The sequence below is a fragment of the Camelus ferus genome, chromosome 3, assembly GCF_009834535.1.
Source record: "Camelus ferus isolate YT-003-E chromosome 3, BCGSAC_Cfer_1.0, whole genome shotgun sequence".
Taxonomy (NCBI): domain Eukaryota; kingdom Metazoa; phylum Chordata; class Mammalia; order Artiodactyla; family Camelidae; genus Camelus; species Camelus ferus.
In genome coordinates, this window is record NC_045698.1 from 53,576,885 (window position 1) to 53,597,115 (window position 20,231).

Genomic DNA, 20,231 nt, shown 5'->3' on the forward strand with positions numbered 1-20,231 from the left:
TTTTCACATACAACTGGTGCTTTCTGGTATCACCTGCCAAATCAACTGCTTTCACTCAAATTCTAGTCTCAGGATCTGCTTTGGGGGAAACCTAATGTAAGACAGTAATGTACTCATTTTCTTGTCACGGGATTTGCAGGTTGTTTTGTTTTCCACTATTACAAACAAGGTTGCAACATTGTTCTACAAATCTCTCTCTCTCTATATATATATATACACACATACATATATACATATATATATATATACACACACACATATATATACACACACACACACACATATGTGTGTGTGTGTGTGTGTGTATATATGTATAAAAGAGGTTTTCTCTTGGTATCGATCCATGAGTGAAACTGCTGGGTTAAAGGGTATGTGAATCTTCATCCTTAATACTGCCAACATTTTAATAGTCTGACAACATCAAGTACTGGCAAAAATGCCACATCTAATGTGTGTGGATAGTACCTCACTGTAGTTTTAGTTTGCATTTCCTTAATTACTGTTGGAAGGTACTTCCTTGCATATATTTTTGGCCATTTGAATTTCCTCTTCTCTAAATGGCTTGCTTCTTTTACTTACCGGTATCTGAGATCTATAAATTCTGGATGCTAATAGTTTTCTGGTTATGTTCCTTGCAGAGAGCACCAGTTTTCTTGTGGTTTGTAAGTTTATTCAGTATTAATTCGTATTCTTTGTGATTTTTTTTTCCCCCTCCTCTATAGATTTTAGGCCATTCCTTTTTATTCTCAATGTTCTGTATCCTAATTTTACTGCCAAACATAAAGAGTTCAGTTTATTATCTTAAGTAATTTTTCATGAAAATAAGCATGCCTCAAAAAATCTAATCACAACCGACATACCTAAAGCAGAAAATAACACTTCCAACTCGGATAAGTCAGCAGTTTGCAGCATGCTTTTCCCCACACATTAACATTTATTAAAATTTTTTAGTATACCCAATTTACTTCTTTCACTTAACAATCTTTGCCATTTTTTCTGTCAGTACTTCATTCTTTTTAACTGCTACAGATACTGTATTTTATAGACATACTGGTTACTTATCTCTTAATCAACATTTGGGCTGTTCCCAAGTTTAAAAAAAAAATATTGCAACAAATACTCTTGGGTCATCTCTTTGATCAGGATTAATTTCTAGAAGTGGGAATTCTGGGTCCAAACCTAGAATATTCTGAATTTTAATTGATATTACTACCTTATACTCTAAAAAGGTTGTACCAATTTATAAGGCAGAAAATGCTATTTTTTGATATTTAATTATGCAAATAATCCAATAATCAAAATCCCTTTTAATTCTGTGAAGTTTAGTTTCAAACTCACTAATTTTGGTTTCTAGCAATATTCACTCTCAATTCATTACCTCTTTGAATTTTCAATTTTAGCCATTATGCTTGATATTAGATGACTCTGGTTTTTTGTTTGTTTGTTTGTTTTTTGTAAAGAGCACCCAATTCCTGTTCTATCATTTTAACACCTGGAATCTCACTGAAGATCAGAAACAGTTTTTAAAGCTCTTAGATCGTCTCTTTTAACCATCAAAAAGCTAGTCTTGTACCTGCCCCTTTACTATTCCTATGGAATATCCTGGAGTTCTCTACTTACTGATTCTCTATCTAAATGAACAGAACCTTTTTCAGAAGTTGATATACATGGAGTAATTCACAGTCCCTCTTCTGATCTAATTTTAATAGCCGAGTTCTGTTTATAATCCATTTCTGACCTTTGGACTCATGTCTAGCCCCTATCTCTACAGGCCCTGGTTTCATCTCATGCTACCAGGCGACTCTCCCACTTTGGTCTGTCTTGATAGATACTCTACCCTAGGCAGGTGCCAGTGACCCATTCCTGGCCCTTGAGGAGCATGCAGACAGTTCAAGCAAGAAATGTTTCACAAATGGTATCTGACACAGTCTAGTTAAGACTAATGGGGAATAAAAGCATACTGCTTAGAAATAATTATCCACAGATCTAAAGTCAACAAGTGTTTACAAGAAAAAAAATGTATTTTGGGGGGAAGGGGGAACTTGAAATAGATCAAAAAACACTTTTAATTGTTCTTTTCATATACTTCAAATTTGTACTTAATGCCTTTCTCCTCCTGGACATCAGAAGGAACACCTGGATATCTGTAAAAGAAAAAGATGTATACTTAGATATTGTGCAAATACACTACACATGCAAATAGTATAAAAAATCTCAAACTATACAGAAAGTTAGAAAATGAAAAAGTGTAAGCCTTCCTCCTCTCCTTTTGACTCCTAATTTTTCTCCCCTAAACTAACCACTGTTAGCAGTTTCTTTTATCTTTTCACTCTATCACCCAGCTAATATGAAATTTCTTAAGAACTTTTTCCAAGTCTTACACTTGGTATCAAATTTCTTGTGTGGGTCAAGGAAAAATAAAATACAACTTTTAGCTGTTAGAGTGGAACTGAAGTTATGTGTGGTGCATGGTAATTCTTGATTTGTTTAATCAATGACATCACACTAATCTAATTCCCCTGTGTGTGGCTTACTGCAGATCCTTTACTAGCATCACTGCTTATCTGATCTTTTCTACTCCCTAATGTTCACGTAGGTCTGTATTCCCTCCAGCTTCTAAGTCAAAACCCAGGCCCTCTTGTGGTACATACCTAGAAGTAGGGTCGCTGGATCATAGAGCAGCTCTATTTTTGGTATTTTGAGGAATCATCCTCCTTTTTTCCCTAGTGACTGCATCATTTTACACTCCTACTATGAGTGTACAAGAGTGCCAATTTCTCCACATCCTCACCAAAACCCATCTCTAGGTTTTTTGATAACTGAAGTCAGGCTCTTGAAGAGATACCTGCACTTCCATATTCACAAGAGCCAAGATACAGAAACAATCTAAATGTCTAGTGACAGATGAATGGATACAGAAAATGTGGTATATACATACCATGGAATATCATTCAGCTTTAAAAAAGAAGTAAATCCTGCCATGTGCAACAACACTGATGAACTTGGGGGACCTTAGCTAAGTGGAGTAAGTCAGTCACAAAAGAACACATACTGCATGGTTCTGCTTATACCAGATGTCTACCATGGTCAAACTTGTAGAAACAGAGAGTAGAAGGGTAGTTGACAGAGGGTGGGGGAAGGGGGAAATAGAGTAGCTGTTCAAAGGGTATACAAAGTTTCAGTTATACAAGGTAAGTTCTGGAGGTCTTCTGTGTAACACCTTGCCGACAGTTAACAAAACTGTATTGTATACTTAAACATTTGTTGAGACTAGATCTCATGTTGTGTTTTTAACTATAATAAAAGTTATTTTTCACTGAACCCCTCCACCATCAAAAAACCAAAACCCAGGTCTTCCCGCTGAAGGCTGTTTGACCACTCCCATCTACAACCCTGATCTTGGTGCACTTCTACAGTATTGTGCTGGCTGGACCCAATATGCTCAAGGTTGGGGTGGACTCAGGAACACTTGCTTTAATCAGGCTTGTGTTTGACTCTGGCTCTGCTGTGCAACACTTCACTATCAATAAAATCTTCATCCTTATAAAGAATTTAGCATTGTGCGTGATAATACATTAAGTGCCCTACAAATGTTACCCATTAGTATTTGTTTCACCCCACTTTCTGACATCACTGTAGGCAGAAATACAGGAAAAATTTTAAATCTCTTATATCTAACACAATGCTGAATAATAACCTTTTGTTGAGTAATTAGAGATTATGCCATTTTGATAAAAAATAACTGGAGACATGAAACAACAGCATAATAATGTGTATGGAAAAGGAAAATGTGAATAATTTATATTTCAGAGGAAGAAACTATGTTCCTATTTATTAACCATTTCCTAAGCTGTTTCTGTTCCACTGTTTTAGTAGCTGTATAGTTTTTTCTTTTTTTTAAAGAAATGATTTTACTAGGCCACCTTTAAATCACAATTTTAGTTTCTTTAGATGAATCACCAAAAGCAACATTTACATTTTTTTTGTGTGTAAAATTCTCAAGCGTCTCAAGACTGTCAGTTAATAAGATAAAAGCAAGTATCAGTCAAGGTTATTTCTAAAACCATGAATAATAATGACTTAGAAATAACTATGTTATTGGCTGGATACAGTCAGTAGCCATGGTATTAATGTTCATCTTCTCTGTGAAACTACAATCTCATTCTGTTTAAGATTAATTTTACTTTCCACAGCCACACATTCAGTCTGTTTTAATAATGACTATCACTATCTCCTAATCATAATTCCAAACTTCTCTGAATAACAAACTGTCTAAAAGCCTCCTTTGAGCTCTAAGTCTAACAGGATTTGGAAATACCACCTATTTGCTATGAACCACCCAGACTCCCCTCTAGAATCTTAGCATTAAGGAAGCAAATTAATACGAATAAACGTAAGAGAAAGGATCATGAGAGTAACGCAGAGATGATCTGATGGAAGGTCTAAAAGAGAGGTAAACAGAGTTCATGAAACAGGTATCTATATTGACCAAATCAAACTGAAACAAAATGATGACTCTACAGGAAGCACAAGCTCAGGAGGTGGGGAGGGGTGTACAAATGATGTGGACAAATATGCCAGGATCCTGTTGGACAGTCAGGAAATAATGGGAACAGAAGGGGAAATGTCAGCCCACCTAAAACCTACTTCAAGCTGTCCACTGGTCATGGGCATCTGTCCCCGCTCTGGAGCCAACTACTTACTGCTTCAGAGGCCTCTTCTGGTCTTGAATCCTCTTTGGCTAAATGGTCATGTGGAAGATTTGTTAACTAGAGGAAGCCTATTTGGGGCTCATTAATTGGGAAAACTACTGGTACAAAATATTTTGCCCTGCTGGTTTGGTTGCAGCCTAGTGTGAAATAGTTTGAGATAGAAAGATTTCTTTCAGGCAAGATAAATGAGGGCAGAGCCTTAGAGGACAGGCTGGCATGGTGCTGTCAAAAAAACAAAAAACAAAAAACTGCTTAGACAGTGACCCACTGGGAAAAAAGGGAGATACAAAGTAAAACCATCTTTGTTAATATTCTGCGTTTAGACTTCTACCGCTTGTGACTTCAGCTACATTTTAATTTATTCTCTTCTTGCTTCACAGTAGTCCTCTTTCATCTTTATTTCATTATACTAGTGCTTTTATTACCAGGAAGTGTGGTGTTAATAAAAGATACTGTGTTTGGACTGAAAACTATGTATAACTACAAGAGGCCTATGGGTGGGCTAATGGCGGTCTAGACTACAAGGGTAGCTGTGGGGAAAGAACAAAGGGGAGTAAAGAGTGATCAGAATTCATTTCTGGACAGGAGAGAGCAAGTCTAAGTTGCCCACTGTCCACTGAGTTGGAAAGAAAGCTCCAGAACTGAGCAGTGTTACACACGGCCAGGGACAAAGTATATTCTCTATGCTTCAGGTTTCCTTTTCTTCTATTTCATGACAGATGGATTTACTACAGATCTCCCTTTATCCCTTAAGGGATTCCCTCCCGCCTATGTTAAAAAGGCTGTTATTATGTTAGTACAGGCTTGAAAATAAGATGACCATCAAATGCTGCAGTGGAAGAAAGGATTTTTTGTTTTCTTCCATAGCCTTGTCCATTTTGGAGCAATTTCCTATCTCAATATACTCAAATTAAAAATTTTTAAGACACTTAAGAATTAATACTAATCCTTCACAAATTCTTCCAAAACGGAGAAGAGGAGAGGGCACTTCCCAACTCAATTCTGTCATTATCCTGACACCAAAACTAGATGAAGACATTACACAAAGAAACTACAGACCAATATCCTTATGAATATAAATGGAAAAATCTTCAACAAAATATTAACAGACCGAATTCAGCAACCTATAAAAACCTATTATATGCTACTACCAAGTGGGATTTATCCCAAAAATGCAAGGTTGGTTTAATAGAAAAATTAATCAATGTAATTACCATATTAACAGTGTATTAAGTATTAATTAGTATATTTTGTCTTTTTAAAGACAAAAACTGCATAATCATCTCAATAGACTCAAAATATTTGACAAAATCCAATACCCTTTCATGATAAAAACACTCAATGAATTAGAAATAGAAGAGATCTTCCTCAACGTGATAAAGGACATGTATGAGAAACCCACAGCTAACATCAGATTTAAAGGATGCTTTCCCTCTAAGATCAGGAACAAGACAAGGATGCCTGCTCTTGCCATTTCTATTCAACGTTGTACTGGAGGTTCTAGCCAGGGCATCTAGGCAAGAAAAAGAAATTAAAAACATCCAGATTAGAAAGGAAGAAGCAAAACTATCTCTATTTGCAAATGATATATTCTGTATAGAAAACCGGAAGGAATCCATTAACAATTAGAATACATGAGTTCACTGAGGGTGGAGGATAAAAGATCAATGAACAAAAATCAACTATATTTCTATACATTAGCAATAAACAGTCTGAAAATAAAATTAAGAAAACAATTCCATTTATAATAGCATCAAAAAGAACAAAATACTCAAGAATAAGTTTAGCAAAGAAATTAAGGAAGACCTAAATAAGGTGAAAGACATCAAATGTTCATGGTTTGGCAGACTTAATATTACTGTGATGGCAATACTCTCCAAAGTGATCCACAGATACAGTACAATCTCTATCAAAACCCGAGCTCACTTTTTGGCAGAAATTGACAAGCTGATCATAAAATTCACATGGAAATGCAAGGAACACGAAAGGGTCACAACAACAAAGCTGGAGGACCTGTACTTCCCGATCGCAAAGGTAACTACACAGCTGCAGTAATCAAGACAGTGTGGTAATGGCATAAAGATACACATGTAGATCGAATAGAACAGAGTCCAGAAATAAACCCTCACATTTATGGTCAACTGATTTTTGACAACCGTGCCAAAACAATTCAATGGGGGAAAATAATAGTCTTTTCAATAAACAGTGCGAGGACAACTGGATAGCTGCTTACGAAAGAACGAACCTGGACCTCTTCCTTACACAATATGTAAATTAACTCAAATGATCACAGACTTAAATTAAGAGTTAAAACTATATGACTCTTGAAAGAAAACACAGGAATAAATCTCTAAGTTTGGATTAGGTAATGGTTTCTTAAGTATGATACCAATAGGACAAGTGACAAAAGAAAAAAATTAGAAAAATTGGACATCAAAATTAAAAACCTTTGTGATGCAAATGATTATGAAAAACAAAAGATTAATTAGAAAAGTGAAAAGAATTCAGATAATGGGAGACAATATTTTCAACTCATATATCTGATAAAGGACCCACACTCAAGATATTCAAAACTATTCTTAAAACTCAATAAGAGAAAGTTTTTTTTGCCATTTTTTAAATGGGCAAAGAATTTGAATAGATATTTTTCCAAAGAAGATATACAAATGTCCAATAAGCACCTGGAAAGATGCTCAACATCATTAGTCATTAGGGAAATACAAATCAAAACCCCAATTGAGATACCGCCTCATACCAGCTAGGATGGCTATAACCAAAAAAGGCAGACAATAACAAGTGTTGGCAAGGATATGGAGAAACTGGAATCCTCACACATTTCTGGTGGGACTGTAAAAAGGCACAGTCACATTATCAAAAGTTCAGCAGTTCCTCAACATGTTAAACACAGACTCACCCAGTAATTCTTCTTCCAGATTATACCCAAGAGGTATGAAAATATACACCCCCACAAAAACTTGTACATGAATGTTCACAACAGCATTATATTAGCCAGAGTGGAGATAAACTAAATGTCTACTAATTGGTGAATGGATCAATAAAACGTAAATCCATTACAATGAAATACTTTTTGGCATAAAATACTGGTACCTATTACAACATGGATGACCTTGAGAACGGTATGCTAAGTGAAAGAAGCCAATTCCAAGAAAGACCTCATATGATTCTGTTAATATAAAATATCCACAATAGGCGTATCTGTAGAGACCAAAAATAGATTAGTGGTTCTTAGAGCTAGGAGGGGGATGGAGAGCAACTGCTAATGTGTACAGGGTTTTGGGGGGGGTAGTGAAAATGTTCTGACCTTCAGATTGTGGTGATGGTTGCACAATTCTGAATATAATAAAACTACTGAATTACATACTTTAAATGAGTGAATGTTGTGTGTGTGAATCATTCCTCAGTAAACATGTTTTAACTCTTCCTTTTCTAAGAGTCAGAGCCAGAATTGTATTTGTTTTATCAAGGATCCTGAAGGGTCACAGCTTTGGAAAGAGGTCTGATTGAGAGCAATAGGGTTTGGAAACGTTAATATGTAGCTGATTCACATAGTAATCCATTCTTTTTGTTAGTAAGCAATGGGAAAGGTAAGAAATGAGAGAGAGCAGAGATCAATATTCATTTAATGTGAGAATCAGCAATATAAGCAGTACAAGAGAAAATAAGGTGGGACAAAGAAACACAGTTGATTTTTATATAAATATATGTGAAAACAGTAAGTGTGATTTTTCTAAGCAGTTACTTTTGGAGACTATAAGCTAAAGCCTATACTTCAGCTTTTTTAGAGTTCTTAGAATTTTCAGGGGTTTTTTTTTAGAGCTACTTAAAAGCCAAGAAAATCAGTCACACACTTCATTTGATCCAAGGCCATTACCTATTACTCTATAAAGTAATATACTATTATTCTAAAGTTGGGCCATCCATTTATTCTGATTTGGCTCTGATTGTTCTTTTAGGAGGTATTTCTAAAATCAAACTTGCATTCAAAGAATAATGACTGAATTCAACTAAGAATATCTGAAAGAATCTGTTAAGAGCCAGTCTAGAAGTACTGATATAATTAATCTTTTACTCTTCATAGCCAACAGCTGAAAACTAAACATTTTAAACTAAAATGATTTCAAAATCAGTTTCGTGCTAAAATCACAACTCCATAGTAAAGCAAGTGTAACCTTTTCTTCCACCTCCCCCACTGCAGACCAAATCCCCTCATCTTTCACCAGAACTACTGTAACTGGCCCCCCTGCTTTACTCCTGTCCCCTCCAGTCCATTCCCCATAAACAGAACTGTGTCATTCTCTATTCAGAACCCTCTAAACCCACACTTGGTCCCATCCCTTTTGGCCTCCCCCTTGCTCACAATGCCCGCAGCGGCTTTCAGGCTCAGGGAGCATGCCAGGCTTGTTCCTGCTCGCAGGTCTCTGCACTAGCTATTTCTGGTTTCTGGAATGCTCTTCTCAGCTCTTTGCATGGCTGGCTTCTCACCATTTAGATTTCCATGTGGAATCACTCTTCAGAGAGGACTTCTCAGACTATGCAGTATCTACCGTATTACAATATTTCAATTCACCAACAGCAACTCTTGATGTTTATCTGCTATTTGCCACCCTCCTCCACTACTATACAGAATGTAATGTCCTGGAGAGGAGTGACAGCACCTGTCTTGGTAAACACTGTATCCCCAGTGCCTAAGGCAATGTCTGATGCTTAATAGCCACAGATTTCATAGAATGAACTAATGACTACTCTAGATTTCATTAACATCATTAAATCCTGAACATTCTCAAGTCTGTTAAAGCAGATATCCAAAAATTCCTACAGTATTTGTCTATATAACACATTACTACCTCAAATTCAATCTGAAGAGACATTTTCTTTCCTGTAATTATTAAGCAGGAAATCCAAAGTTGCTTCAGACAAATTAATAACATTCTACTTACTCTGAAAGAAGTTTATATTTTTCCAAATCAATTTCTGGAAAAAACATGTCACTCTCAAACTCCTGCATGATCCTTGTCACAAATAATCTAAGATGGCCTGGCTTGTCCATAGCTTCCTTTGAAATAGAACAAAAGGCATCAATTTCCTTATTTATCTGTGTCAAAAGACATAGAAACTCTAATTTTTTTTTGTTCTTATTACATAGTCAAGTTTGTAAGGACATGCTACATAACTTGTTACCCCCAAAGCATGCTATTTAATTAGTTATCCTATTGTTTAGTTTGGGGCCCTGAAACGTATGACTTAGTTGAGAATGGTACTAATCATTATCAATAATTACAAGGGTGAGTTCAAATATATTCTGGGCTCTAGTTTGCTTACATGAACTCTTTTTTCATTTAAGCATTCAATTTTGTCTTTGTTCTTATGGTTGTTGTTTAAGAATTAAAAACCCCAAATTATCTAGTTACACTCCATAGAAAAATGTACATATGTATATATGGATAAGATAGTATAATTTCATCAGACCTGGACTATTGAAAATCCCAAGGGCATACTTAGTACATTTATATAAAATTTAATAATGCTTTAATTTCTCAGCAGATAGTTATAATGCTAATAGGTGATTTATTCTGTCCGTTGTTGCTAATGATTGCATTTGGCCTTATATTGTTAATTGCTTTTCTACTACTGCCTACAGTCCTGTTGACAGTTTCTACAGAAAAAAACTGTCCTGGAACAAATACCTTAAAATTCTAATAAAAAGTCAGGAGTCCTAACTGTAACTCTAAGAAAGCAGGAACTCTTGATTTTGAAACAACTTACAGGAAAAACAAAACCAAAACCAAAAACATATACATATCATTTCAAATGTTTGTAATCCTTAAAATTCCATGTAAGGGCATAGAACAAATTTTACTTTTTTCAATACTATGGCTCGCATTAAGTCATATATTCTCTTGCCAGCCAAATCAATATTCTACCAATTCTTACTCCATGAAAACTTAGAAAAATTTAATAGGACTAACCACAGCATCATTTGAAGGTTTGCATGAAAGTTAATGATATGTGGCCCACTTCTTCTGTAAAGCGTCAGCCAGTAAATATTTTAGGCTTTGTGGGCCGTAAGATTTCTCAGCTTTGTAGGCAAAAGTAGCCACAGGCAACACTAAACCAATGGATGTGGCTGTGTTCCAAGAAATTTTATTTACAAAAACAGGCTGGTAGACCTGAATGTCCTACAAGTCATTGTGTGTGAGGTAGGTGGATAATACAAAATTATCATGTAGAGATTCTGTTTCTTTATTATTTATATATGTATAGATATATCAAATTATATAAATGTATTTAAGTATTTATACTGGTTAAAGAATACATTTTGAAGTGACTATGGTACTGAATCATTCAAAATGTGATAGTCACTGTTTTCTTAGAAATTCATACTTGGCTGAAAAGATCAAAGGAAAATGTCCATTTTCCCCCTGTTACAAATGGAGAAAATAAGAAGTTGTAGAAACAGGAACCTAAAAAATAGTTTTTATAATCCACCTAGAATCCTGGTATACCTCTTCTTTCTAAAATAATTTCAGTGTTTTTGTTACCATAAACCACCAAAGGGTAGAGGCTGATTATTTTTCCTCTCCATAAATGTTAATCTTTCATTAGTATTATAAAATTCTATTTATTACCCTCAAAAATTTTTAAAGCTGGAAGTCATTTGCTATCAAGAAAAAGGAATATTTTCTATTTAACATAGTGTCTTCCTTTATGATATGAAATCATGTAACACATTCCCCATACTCTCACTTTATATGAAAATCATTGAGGGAAAGTCTTCTGCTTTTTAGCAAGTTCATATACGTCTAGTCAGTGTGTATCAACTAGAGCCACAGCCCCTTCTCAGTAAGAGACATATTTATCCTTGAAGAAAAGGGGATAGCTCAGTGTACACATCCAGGGAGGAGAAAACAATGCAGTGCAAGCACAGTTCTCAGGAAGGATTTAGAATGTTTTGAAAACTGGAAACAGCAACTATTTTGAATTGAAAAGAGACTGGTACCGACCTAAAAACTTACTTTTACATTTTCATTTAGTTTGTATGATAGTATCAAAAACCGAATAATTCAAATTGACAGTATGTCTAACTTACAGGAGAAAGAATGTACTTCCTTTGCTCATGGCTTAATTTTTTGAAGTTCAGATAGTAGGGAAGCTGCAAGAAAGTGGGTAGACTATTTCTTCATGTTCACAGATAATTTTACTTACCTTATAAACAGAACTGCCTCCCACTATCCAAACCATGTCCACTTTATTTGTTAATTCTGGTTGCTCAATAAGTTTTAAGGCATCATCCAGACTGTTGGCAAGAAAATGAGCTCCTTGTGGTGGTTCCCTGAGGTTAAAAGAAAGAATTACACATAGTTTCTATAAAACCCCTTCATACTGGAACTCCAGCAGCCTGACTTTGGGGCTGAGCTACAACTTTTTATGTAGACGACAGATTTTCAAATGGTTGCTGTGGGCTACAAAGGTGTTGGATTCTGGTTCCCTCCGACGAGGGCCAAGTTAAGGCAAGCCCTCAGACCAGGGCTTTCTGGCTGTGAGCAGCCTCATTTGATTACTCCAGTGTATTACAGAAACATTATCCTTTCTACTGTGCCTGATGGGAAAGAGGATGGCAGAATTCTAGCCCAATTTCCCTGACGGCTGTTGGGAAAACACTTAAAAACAAAAGAACCCTAGGCTAGAATCACATCCTAACCAGAGCTCAGAAATATGTTCCATTTAAAACCTTTAATACTCAGTCTTTAAAAACATCGATTTCCAAGAGGGGAGGGTGTAGCTCAAATGGTAGAGCACATGCCTAGCATGCATGAGGTTCTGGGTTCAATCCCCAGTACCTCCATTAAAATACATATGTGTATATATATATACATACCCATACACACGCACATATGTATATATTTATAAAATAATAATAACAAATAAATAGACCTAATGACCTCCCCCCACAAAAAATATTTAAAAAAAAATTTTTAAAGTATAAAAACAAAAAACCCCAATTTTTTCCAACTATTAAAAATTGATTAAAACACAACATTGCAAAATCTCTATAACTCAATAAAAAGTGTTAAAAAAATTGGTTCAAATATATTTCATCCTCATAATTGAATACTATATAGTCAGTAAAAATGTTTATAGAAATTAATCTTCTAATATATCAAGTGGGGAAAAAAAGGCAGGTTACAAAGCAGTGTTATGTGGGAGGACCCTATTTTTATAAAACAACTATGGGGCCATTTATTCCATTGAATTTTGGAACCCCTACTTTGCTAGGAGATATGCTAGATGCCAGAAGTAGAGAGAGAAAAAAATATTGCACTCCCTGCACCAAAAAGATTGTGATGGCAGTCAGAGAAGTATGTCAGCAGTGGGGATGTGTGGGAGGATGCTAGATGGCCACAGAATTGTGCGTCGTCTGGGTGCAGTGAGAGGGAGGACACTCTCTGGGGTCTGATCCCTCAGCTGAGTCTCAAAGGAGATAAAAACATAAGCACAACACAGAAGTGACAGACCACTAGATATTTTTGAGGCTTACATTAAGGTTATTTAACCCAAGAAAGCTCCAAGAAAACTGAGCAGAGAAGAAAAGTAATCTGTAATGAGGTTTAAAATAGTAATGGGTAGGACAACAGAGCAAGGTCCTGAGGACAGAAAAAAATGGAGTCTAGAATAAAATGGTGCAGAGGAAGGGATTGATTTTAAAAGCAGGGTTTTTTTTTTTTTTGCCTCAAGATTGAGGGAAGAAAAAGTCATATGTTAAGGTGAAAACAAGATCATGAGCTTGTTCATTGTGGTCTTGTTAATACTAGTATTTTCTCTAAGCTATAAAACAAGATAATTTTGCTAAAGCAGCACGGGTGAGGGAGTAGGACCTGACATCTTTAGGGTACCTTCTGTGTGCTAGAAACTTAACATATAAGATTTTAATTAACCCTCAGAATTACCCTAAGAAGTTGTCGTGGGCAGGGACGGTATAGCTCAGTGGTAGAGTGTGTGCTTAGCATGCATAAGGTTCAATCCCCGGCACCTTCACTAAAAAAAAATAAATTAAATAAACCAAATTACCCCCCCCCCCATATTTTTAAAAAGAAAAAAAGAAGCTGTCATTACTAATCCCATTCAGTAGATAAGGAAGTTGAGGTTAAGCTAGGATTAAAGTTAACAAAGCCTAAAGTGCAAAGGTAATAGGTAGTAGAAAAGAGCAGGTATAAGAAGCCAGGTCGGTAAGTCTTTGCCACACCAAGTACGTTAAGTGGTGGGAGAGAGAACTGCAGCTTTAGGAAGACGACAAAGTTTTAATCACTGTGGAGAATGAGAGCAAAGCCATAAAAAATTATATAACTTTCATGGATTGAAGACAGTTTACAGCATTTTCTATCAAGCAGGCAATTTTGGATTTTCTAAAGATGCTGTCAAAGCGACAGCACTGCAGTAAAACTTCTTTGATTTTTGATTCCAAAGACTTTAAAAAACTTCTTTATTGAAATATAAGTCACACATTACACAGTGCACCCTTTTAAGCTGTATAACTCAGTGATTTCTTTTTAAAATTATATTCCTATAGTTGTAGAATCATCACTATCTACTTTTAGAACATTTCCATCACCCCTAAAAGAAACCCTGTACCTATTATCAGTCACTCCCTACTCCCAGGCAACCAGTAATCTACTTTCTGTCTCTACAGATTTGACTACTCTGGAAATTTCATTTCATGTAAATGGAATCATGTAGCCTTCTGTGTGTGGCTTTTTTTATTCAGTATACTGTTTTCAAAGTTCATTCATGTTGTAGCATGTATCAGTACTTCATTCCTTTTATTGTGGAATACTATTCAGTTGCATGGATGTAGCACATTTTGTTTATCCATTTATCCATCAGCTGACGGACATTTGGGATGTTTCCACTTTTTGGCTATTATGAACAATGCTACTGTGAACATTTGCATAGAACTTTTTGTGTAATTATGTCTTCATTTCTTTTGTGTATATATCAAGGAGTGGAATTGCTGGGCCATACAATGACTATATGTCTAACATTTTGAGAAAATGCTTATTTTCCAAATGTGGCTGTGTAATATTTCTTTTATTACAGTCAGAACCTGATTGATTGTCTAGAAAGCTTTGGAAAAGCATTTTTCCCTATACTTTATTGAGAAAATAGTTGCCCAAAATGACCAGTATCTGGCAGCAAATTTGGGGGTTACCTGGAGGATTCAGTTTCCTCTTACACTGGGGGGTGGTGGTGAAAAACTGAGTATTTCTAAAAACCTGAGAGCAATAGTTATTTTCGTCTGTAAATCTCTCCCCTTTTTTTCAGGACCTAGCAGTGCCCAGCACACAGCAGGTGCTCAGGATATGTGTGGAACTGACCAGCAAGTTGGGAAGCAGAAGGAAGGACAAAAATACATTCTGTCTCTTTTTCCTAACTGGTATCCCTATTTCCTTGCTGTGCTTGATAACAAAGATTCAAAATTTTCTCTCTGCCATTGAAAAAAAAAAAGGGAAATGTACCAACAAATGTGGTATATAAATACGTAAGAAACAACCAAATCCAATTACATACACCACAGGAGGGTCATAAAATGAGACTCATCATTTGAGGAGATATGCTGGCTCAACTGAACAGCTCTCCAACTGAGATTTATGTTTGTTTTAGCTCAAGCTAGCCATAAATAAACTTAAGTAGTATTCAAGAATATGTTATTAAAGAGTCTCTGGGAATGGCAATACAGTTTGTGAATTTGGATTCTATCAAGTGAAGAGATAATCAGAATATCCTAGCAACCAAGAGAATGAGAACTGGGGCAGATGGCAAGATGCTCATCAACATATTCCCCATCACCCAAAGGCAATCAATGCAAATATTCTGGTATACTTTCTCCCAGCTTTTAAACCTATACCATTCTAGGTTTGGCAGATCTGGGAAAAAATATATATAAGCCTGAATCCTCTTGGGCTACAGCTGTGTAGTGTTTTTTTCCCTCCCATGGTTTGACAATCTTTGATATATGGTTCATTTGGCGAGGCTACAGTACTCAGTTATTTGGATACTAATTTAAGTGTTGCTGTGAAAGTATTTTGTAGATGTGATTAAAGCTGATAATTAGATGACTTTAATCTGGGTGGACCCAATTCAAGGAGTTGAAAGGCCATAAGAACAGATCTGAGGCTTCTCTGAAAAAGGAATTTTACCTAGTGACAGCAGATTCAGCCCCTGCTGGAGAGTTCCAGCCTGCCCTTCCTGGCCTGCTCTACAGATATTTGGACTTGCCCAGCTGGCCCCCAGAATTGTGTGATTCCCTGCAATAAAATTTTTCTTTTCTTCTATCTATCTATCTATCTTCTACTGGTTTTGCTGCTCTGGTTGAATCCTAATATAGGATACTCCATTCTTTTTGTAATTATATTATTAGGTAAGAAAGAATAATTACCATGCCAATCCCAAACTTCCCCTTTAGGTACAATTCAGGTGAACCCCCAACCACTCAAAAAAACCCAAACCCTTTGAAGCTGAGGAAATTATTTTAGTGGGCTAGGACCAATATAAACAACAACAAAAAGAAACAAAATAGTAATCAGTGTGCATCACATGAAGAGTAAATGACATGGAAACCTTTTGGTGAAGGTCAAAGCACTGGAGTTGACTTGATGAACAGTCTTAATGCAACTACCTAAACTGTTCCCCTTCCTCACCCTGGGCATTTCCAGGCTTCAGGAACTCTCTCTTCCAATGTTAGACAGTAGATTGGTGGACGGGAAAATTTCTAGTACAGGCCAACAGGAGACACTCCCTAGAATCCCTAAGGAAATGCTTCCATTTCAAAACTTTGAAATCTTTAACCTTCAGACAGTGGGTAAAGAAGAGAAGTACAAAATACTACTTGGTGTTGTGGTAAACTAGAAATAACAGGGCATTAGATTATGACCAGTTTTTAGCTCATCCTAAAATTTACATCTTATTGCATTCAGAGCTAGGTCCAGAGAGGGAGTAATCACTTAATTTTGGCAAGTTCTAAAATATGTATATTTTGATTTTATGTGAGACTAGAAAAAATTGTTAAATTAAATTTTATAGCTGATATTTAAATCTACTGAATAATGCTTCAAGGAAACTTGGAAATCTGTTACCATAGTTAGATTTAATGTAACTTTCAAGGTGATGAAACCAATCACTTAAGTAACAAAACAAGTTATTGTCATGTGGCATAAATCACCTTTATGATATTAAGCTTCATCAATAGTTACATTCCTACCATTTTATTTTGTCATATACTGACCTCTACCATAAGAAATTGGACATGATTTTCTTGTAGTAAATTTATATTATAGTACTTACTTGAGTTCTCTACTGAGAACCAAATTAATTCTGTCCTTTAAAGGTCGATTCTTCTCTGGAATGGAGAACCAGGTCTTTCTACCCATAATCACCAAATTTTGTTTACCTATAAAATCACATGGATAAGCGTAAGTATATACTTCATCTATACATGCACAGATATAATTGTCATAGTGACACCTAGTGGATCTGCTTTAAAAAATTAAAATTTAAAACAGCTTTACCAAAATTTACTGTTTGTCATCCTTTATCTAAGTCTAGTAACTACTTTTCCCTTTGGCTTTAGCCAACTTATATCCAATATATAATTTTAATCAACTGTAATCATGTATACTGCAGAAGTTAAGAGCAAAGATTCTGGGTCAGAGTGCTCAAATGGAATGTATTCTGTCATCTACTAGGCAAATCATGTTTACCTCCTATGGCTTATTTTCCTTATCTATAAAATGGAGATAACAGTAGTTTCTACTTCTAGAGTTACTGTGGGGATTGATGACTTACAACAATGTTCAGCATCTAATATGTACTGCAGTAACTACTTGATTACTCACATTCGTATACTTTATAGATTTAAGTTAATAGTCTTACTTCTTTAAAGATAGCTGCTTAATATTTCACACAATTAGTTTAAAACATTATCATATGTGCCTCTATGCTTCTCTTTCAAGTAGAACGCTTCCATAAACCTTATACATGCAGCTTCCATTTTTGTTTAATTACTTGGGAGAAAAAAAACTTAGGAGTCAGATATCTGGATCAAGGAGCATACACATTTCTATGATTCTTGATATGTTCTGACAGACTGTCAAAAGGAGTACATGTATCTCTTCGAAAAGAATCATCATTATTTTGATTTTATTTCGACAAAAACACTAACATTTATGAACTACAACTATTAGGACTAATCATTTTTCATGTTTTGCTTCACTACTCATAACCAAATATTACCTCTAAAGGTTGAAAAAAAATTTTTTCCTCCAAGAATAAACAAAAAAACCTCTATAATTCACAGTATCCTTGTACAATATGCACTGCACTATTATTTTCAAGGACAGAGCTTTATGTGTACAATAAGGATATATCAATTATTAAAAATAGAGCTAGTAAGTGAGGAATCCTGAGGAAAATGGCACAGACCTGACCTAACAACTCAGGTATGATGAAAGACATAGTGAGACGTTAAAAAAAAAAAGTCAAGATATCCTCGGTATCCTCTCAACCATTCATCTAAGAAATAATATATTTACTGAAAACTAGCAAACAGGCTAGGCATGGGATGCTCTTCATATTACCATATCATACTTAGAATTCTTGAGAGTGGTTTATGTCAATTCTTTAGCTTTAAGCTCTTGCCATTTTGTCTCCACCACTGACAAGGGCTAAATCCAAGGACCTTTCATCTGTTATGTTAAAGTTATGCTGCATCTGCTCCTTTCTGACTTAGTTTCCCTGTTTACTCTGCTATTCCTCCTCCGATGAACAGACATACACGTCTCAGGTTTTAAACGGTCCTCTCCCTCATGCCCAAATTCTTTTCCTTGGTTATCCTCTTCGCTCCAATGGCTCAATTCACCTAACTCCCTGAGCCGGAAATTATCCCGGATATCCCAAAAACACTTCAAAATTGTCATCATTACAGCTGCACACATTCCCCGCTCCTTGATTCTCCATGTCACCCAGATTCTCAAGCTGAAAATCTGAGAGTTCATCCTTGATGCCTTCCTGCATCACCTTTAACTTACTGATCTCCAAATCGAGTGTCTTGTAACCCGTTTTTTGCACTTTTATCCTCTCCATTAACATTCAGGCATTATCATCTCTTCCAGCAGCTATTTCAAAGACTTCTCCTTGGCAAGCGCTAATCTCCACAGAAGCCTCTACTCGGCTGCCAATTCTGCTCAACACCTCAACTTATGCACGTCCACATAAAGTTTCAAGGAAATTTTTTCAAAAAAAAAAAAAAAAGAATGTTTAATGTATCTTGAGAACTGCATACACATTTATGTTAAGTCAAAACATGAAAATTTTTTTCTTTTAAATAAACTTTGAGCTGGTAAACTTCCTCAGGCAAGGCCCTTCGCGAACTTCAATCAGTTAAAAATCCCACATTACCTTCTACTGAAGAGGCTGTGGTCATTCTCTGGAAATACTTGAATTCATTCCTGCAAGTTAGAGAAACAGTTACTCAGGACGTGATCCCGCGGTCTTAAGCTCGCGCGCACCCGACAGACGGTGCGCGGGGGGCGTGTCCAGGACTGGGACTTTGCTCTGGGGTAGGACGCCGTGGGGAAAGGCCTCGCTGGGGAGGAGCCGGACGGAAAACAGTAACTTGCCGTCAGGCTCCTGATGCGGACGGAAGCCCAAGTCCAGCTCTAGCCAGCTCAGGTCACGAGTCCGACCCCATCTTCTCGGGGAGTCCGCTCCTCGGGCGCGGCAGGGCCCAGGTTCCCTGATCAGCCTGCTCCAGCTCGGATTCCGCACACTCGGCCCACCCCCGGCCCAGCAGGTACCTGAGCGGAGGCCAGGGCAGGTCCCCATTCTTGCCGATACCCATGTTCTGGGACACAGCAACGATGCAGTTCAGCGGACGAACCATGACAGCGGCAGGCAGCACTTCCCAGCCCTCTCGGGATACACCGAGTCCCCGCCAAACTTGGCGCGAAACTTAGGCCCCCGCCTCCCAGCCCCATTGGTACAGGCGACACCCCGCCCTCGCCCCGCCCCACGCCCCGGCGCACCGCAGGGTCGCTACGTGCTCGCGCCTGCAGACGCTGGGGAGCTGTGGGTGAGAGTTCGCGCCCTTGTCTCTGCTCGGCCCGGTCCCTGGGCCGTCACTCCCTGCCCTGCAATGTCGCGCCGGAAACCGGCCTCTGGCGATGCCTCAGCCGCCGGCCCAGCCTCTGCAAGGCAACCGGTTTTGAGCAAATTCTTCCGGTCTACGGGAAGTCTGAAATCCACGTCTTCCCCTACGGGTGCAGCCGAGAAGGCGGACCCTGACTCTGACTCCGCAGCGCCCCTAGCGTCCACTTTCCCGCCTCAGTTGTCTCCACAGGTGGTGGGTTCGGTCTAGAACGGCGCGGGGCCATTGTGGAGAGGGGGCGGGCAAGGCGGGCGGGGGCGGTGCTTGTGGGTGGAGCGGGAGGAGGCGGGGACTGTGCGCGA

At 37.3% G+C, this 20,231-nt stretch overlaps 2 protein-coding genes across 10 annotated transcripts in view; one reads left to right on the forward strand and one right to left on the reverse strand.

Annotated features, from left to right (window-relative positions):
• Nucleotides 1–2,000: 2,000 nt before the first annotated feature.
• Nucleotides 2,001–19,939, reverse strand: DHFR (dihydrofolate reductase). 5 transcript variants are annotated; one of them, XM_006186740.3, is made up of 6 exons: nt 19,580–19,756; nt 19,182–19,231; nt 17,070–17,175; nt 11,937–12,063; nt 9,671–9,786; nt 2,001–2,144 (listed from the first exon to the last, which is right to left on the reverse strand). In XM_006186740.3, exons 1-6 carry the CDS (start codon nt 19,663–19,665, stop codon nt 2,066–2,068), a joined length of 564 nt encoding a protein of 187 aa, XP_006186802.1. In that variant the 5' UTR covers nt 19,666–19,756; the 3' UTR covers nt 2,001–2,065. The 5 variants fall into 5 exon arrangements, with proteins under 5 accessions (XP_006186802.1, XP_032331180.1, XP_032331172.1 ...); XM_032475283.1 differs by lacking the exons at nt 2,001–2,144; nt 19,580–19,756 and adding exons at nt 7,769–7,928; nt 19,808–19,939; XM_032475270.1 differs by lacking the exon at nt 2,001–2,144 and adding an exon at nt 7,769–7,928 and having other exon boundaries at nt 19,580–19,763.
• The window catches only part of MSH3 (mutS homolog 3), a 137,730-nt gene continuing 136,892 nt past the window's right edge, over nt 19,394–20,231 (forward strand). For 3 of the 5 annotated variants that reach the window (XM_032475159.1, XM_032475174.1, XM_032475189.1), the window contains exon 1: nt 19,886–20,124. In XM_032475159.1, coding sequence (XP_032331050.1) covers nt 19,918–20,124 — 207 coding nt within the window. In that variant the 5' untranslated portion in view covers nt 19,886–19,917. Of the gene's footprint in view, nt 19,576–19,885; nt 20,125–20,231 lie in introns of those variants that run through there. The other 2 variants (XM_032475184.1, XM_032475168.1) reach the window with 2 other exon arrangements.

Bases quoted from the DNA above. Each gene is read 5' to 3' on its own strand.
- DHFR (XM_032475270.1), bottom strand. From the start codon at position 19,665: ATGGTTCGTCCGCTGAACTGCATCGTTGCTGTGTCCCAGAACATGGGT. The intron at 19,232-19,579 runs GTACCTGCTGGG...TCTAACTTGCAG, and splicing joins CTGCCCTGGCCTCCGCTCAG to GAATGAATTCAAGTATTTCC. The intron at 9,787-11,936 runs GTAAGTAAAATT...TCTATTTCAAAG, and splicing joins GAGGCAGTTCTGTTTATAAG to GAAGCTATGGACAAGCCAGG.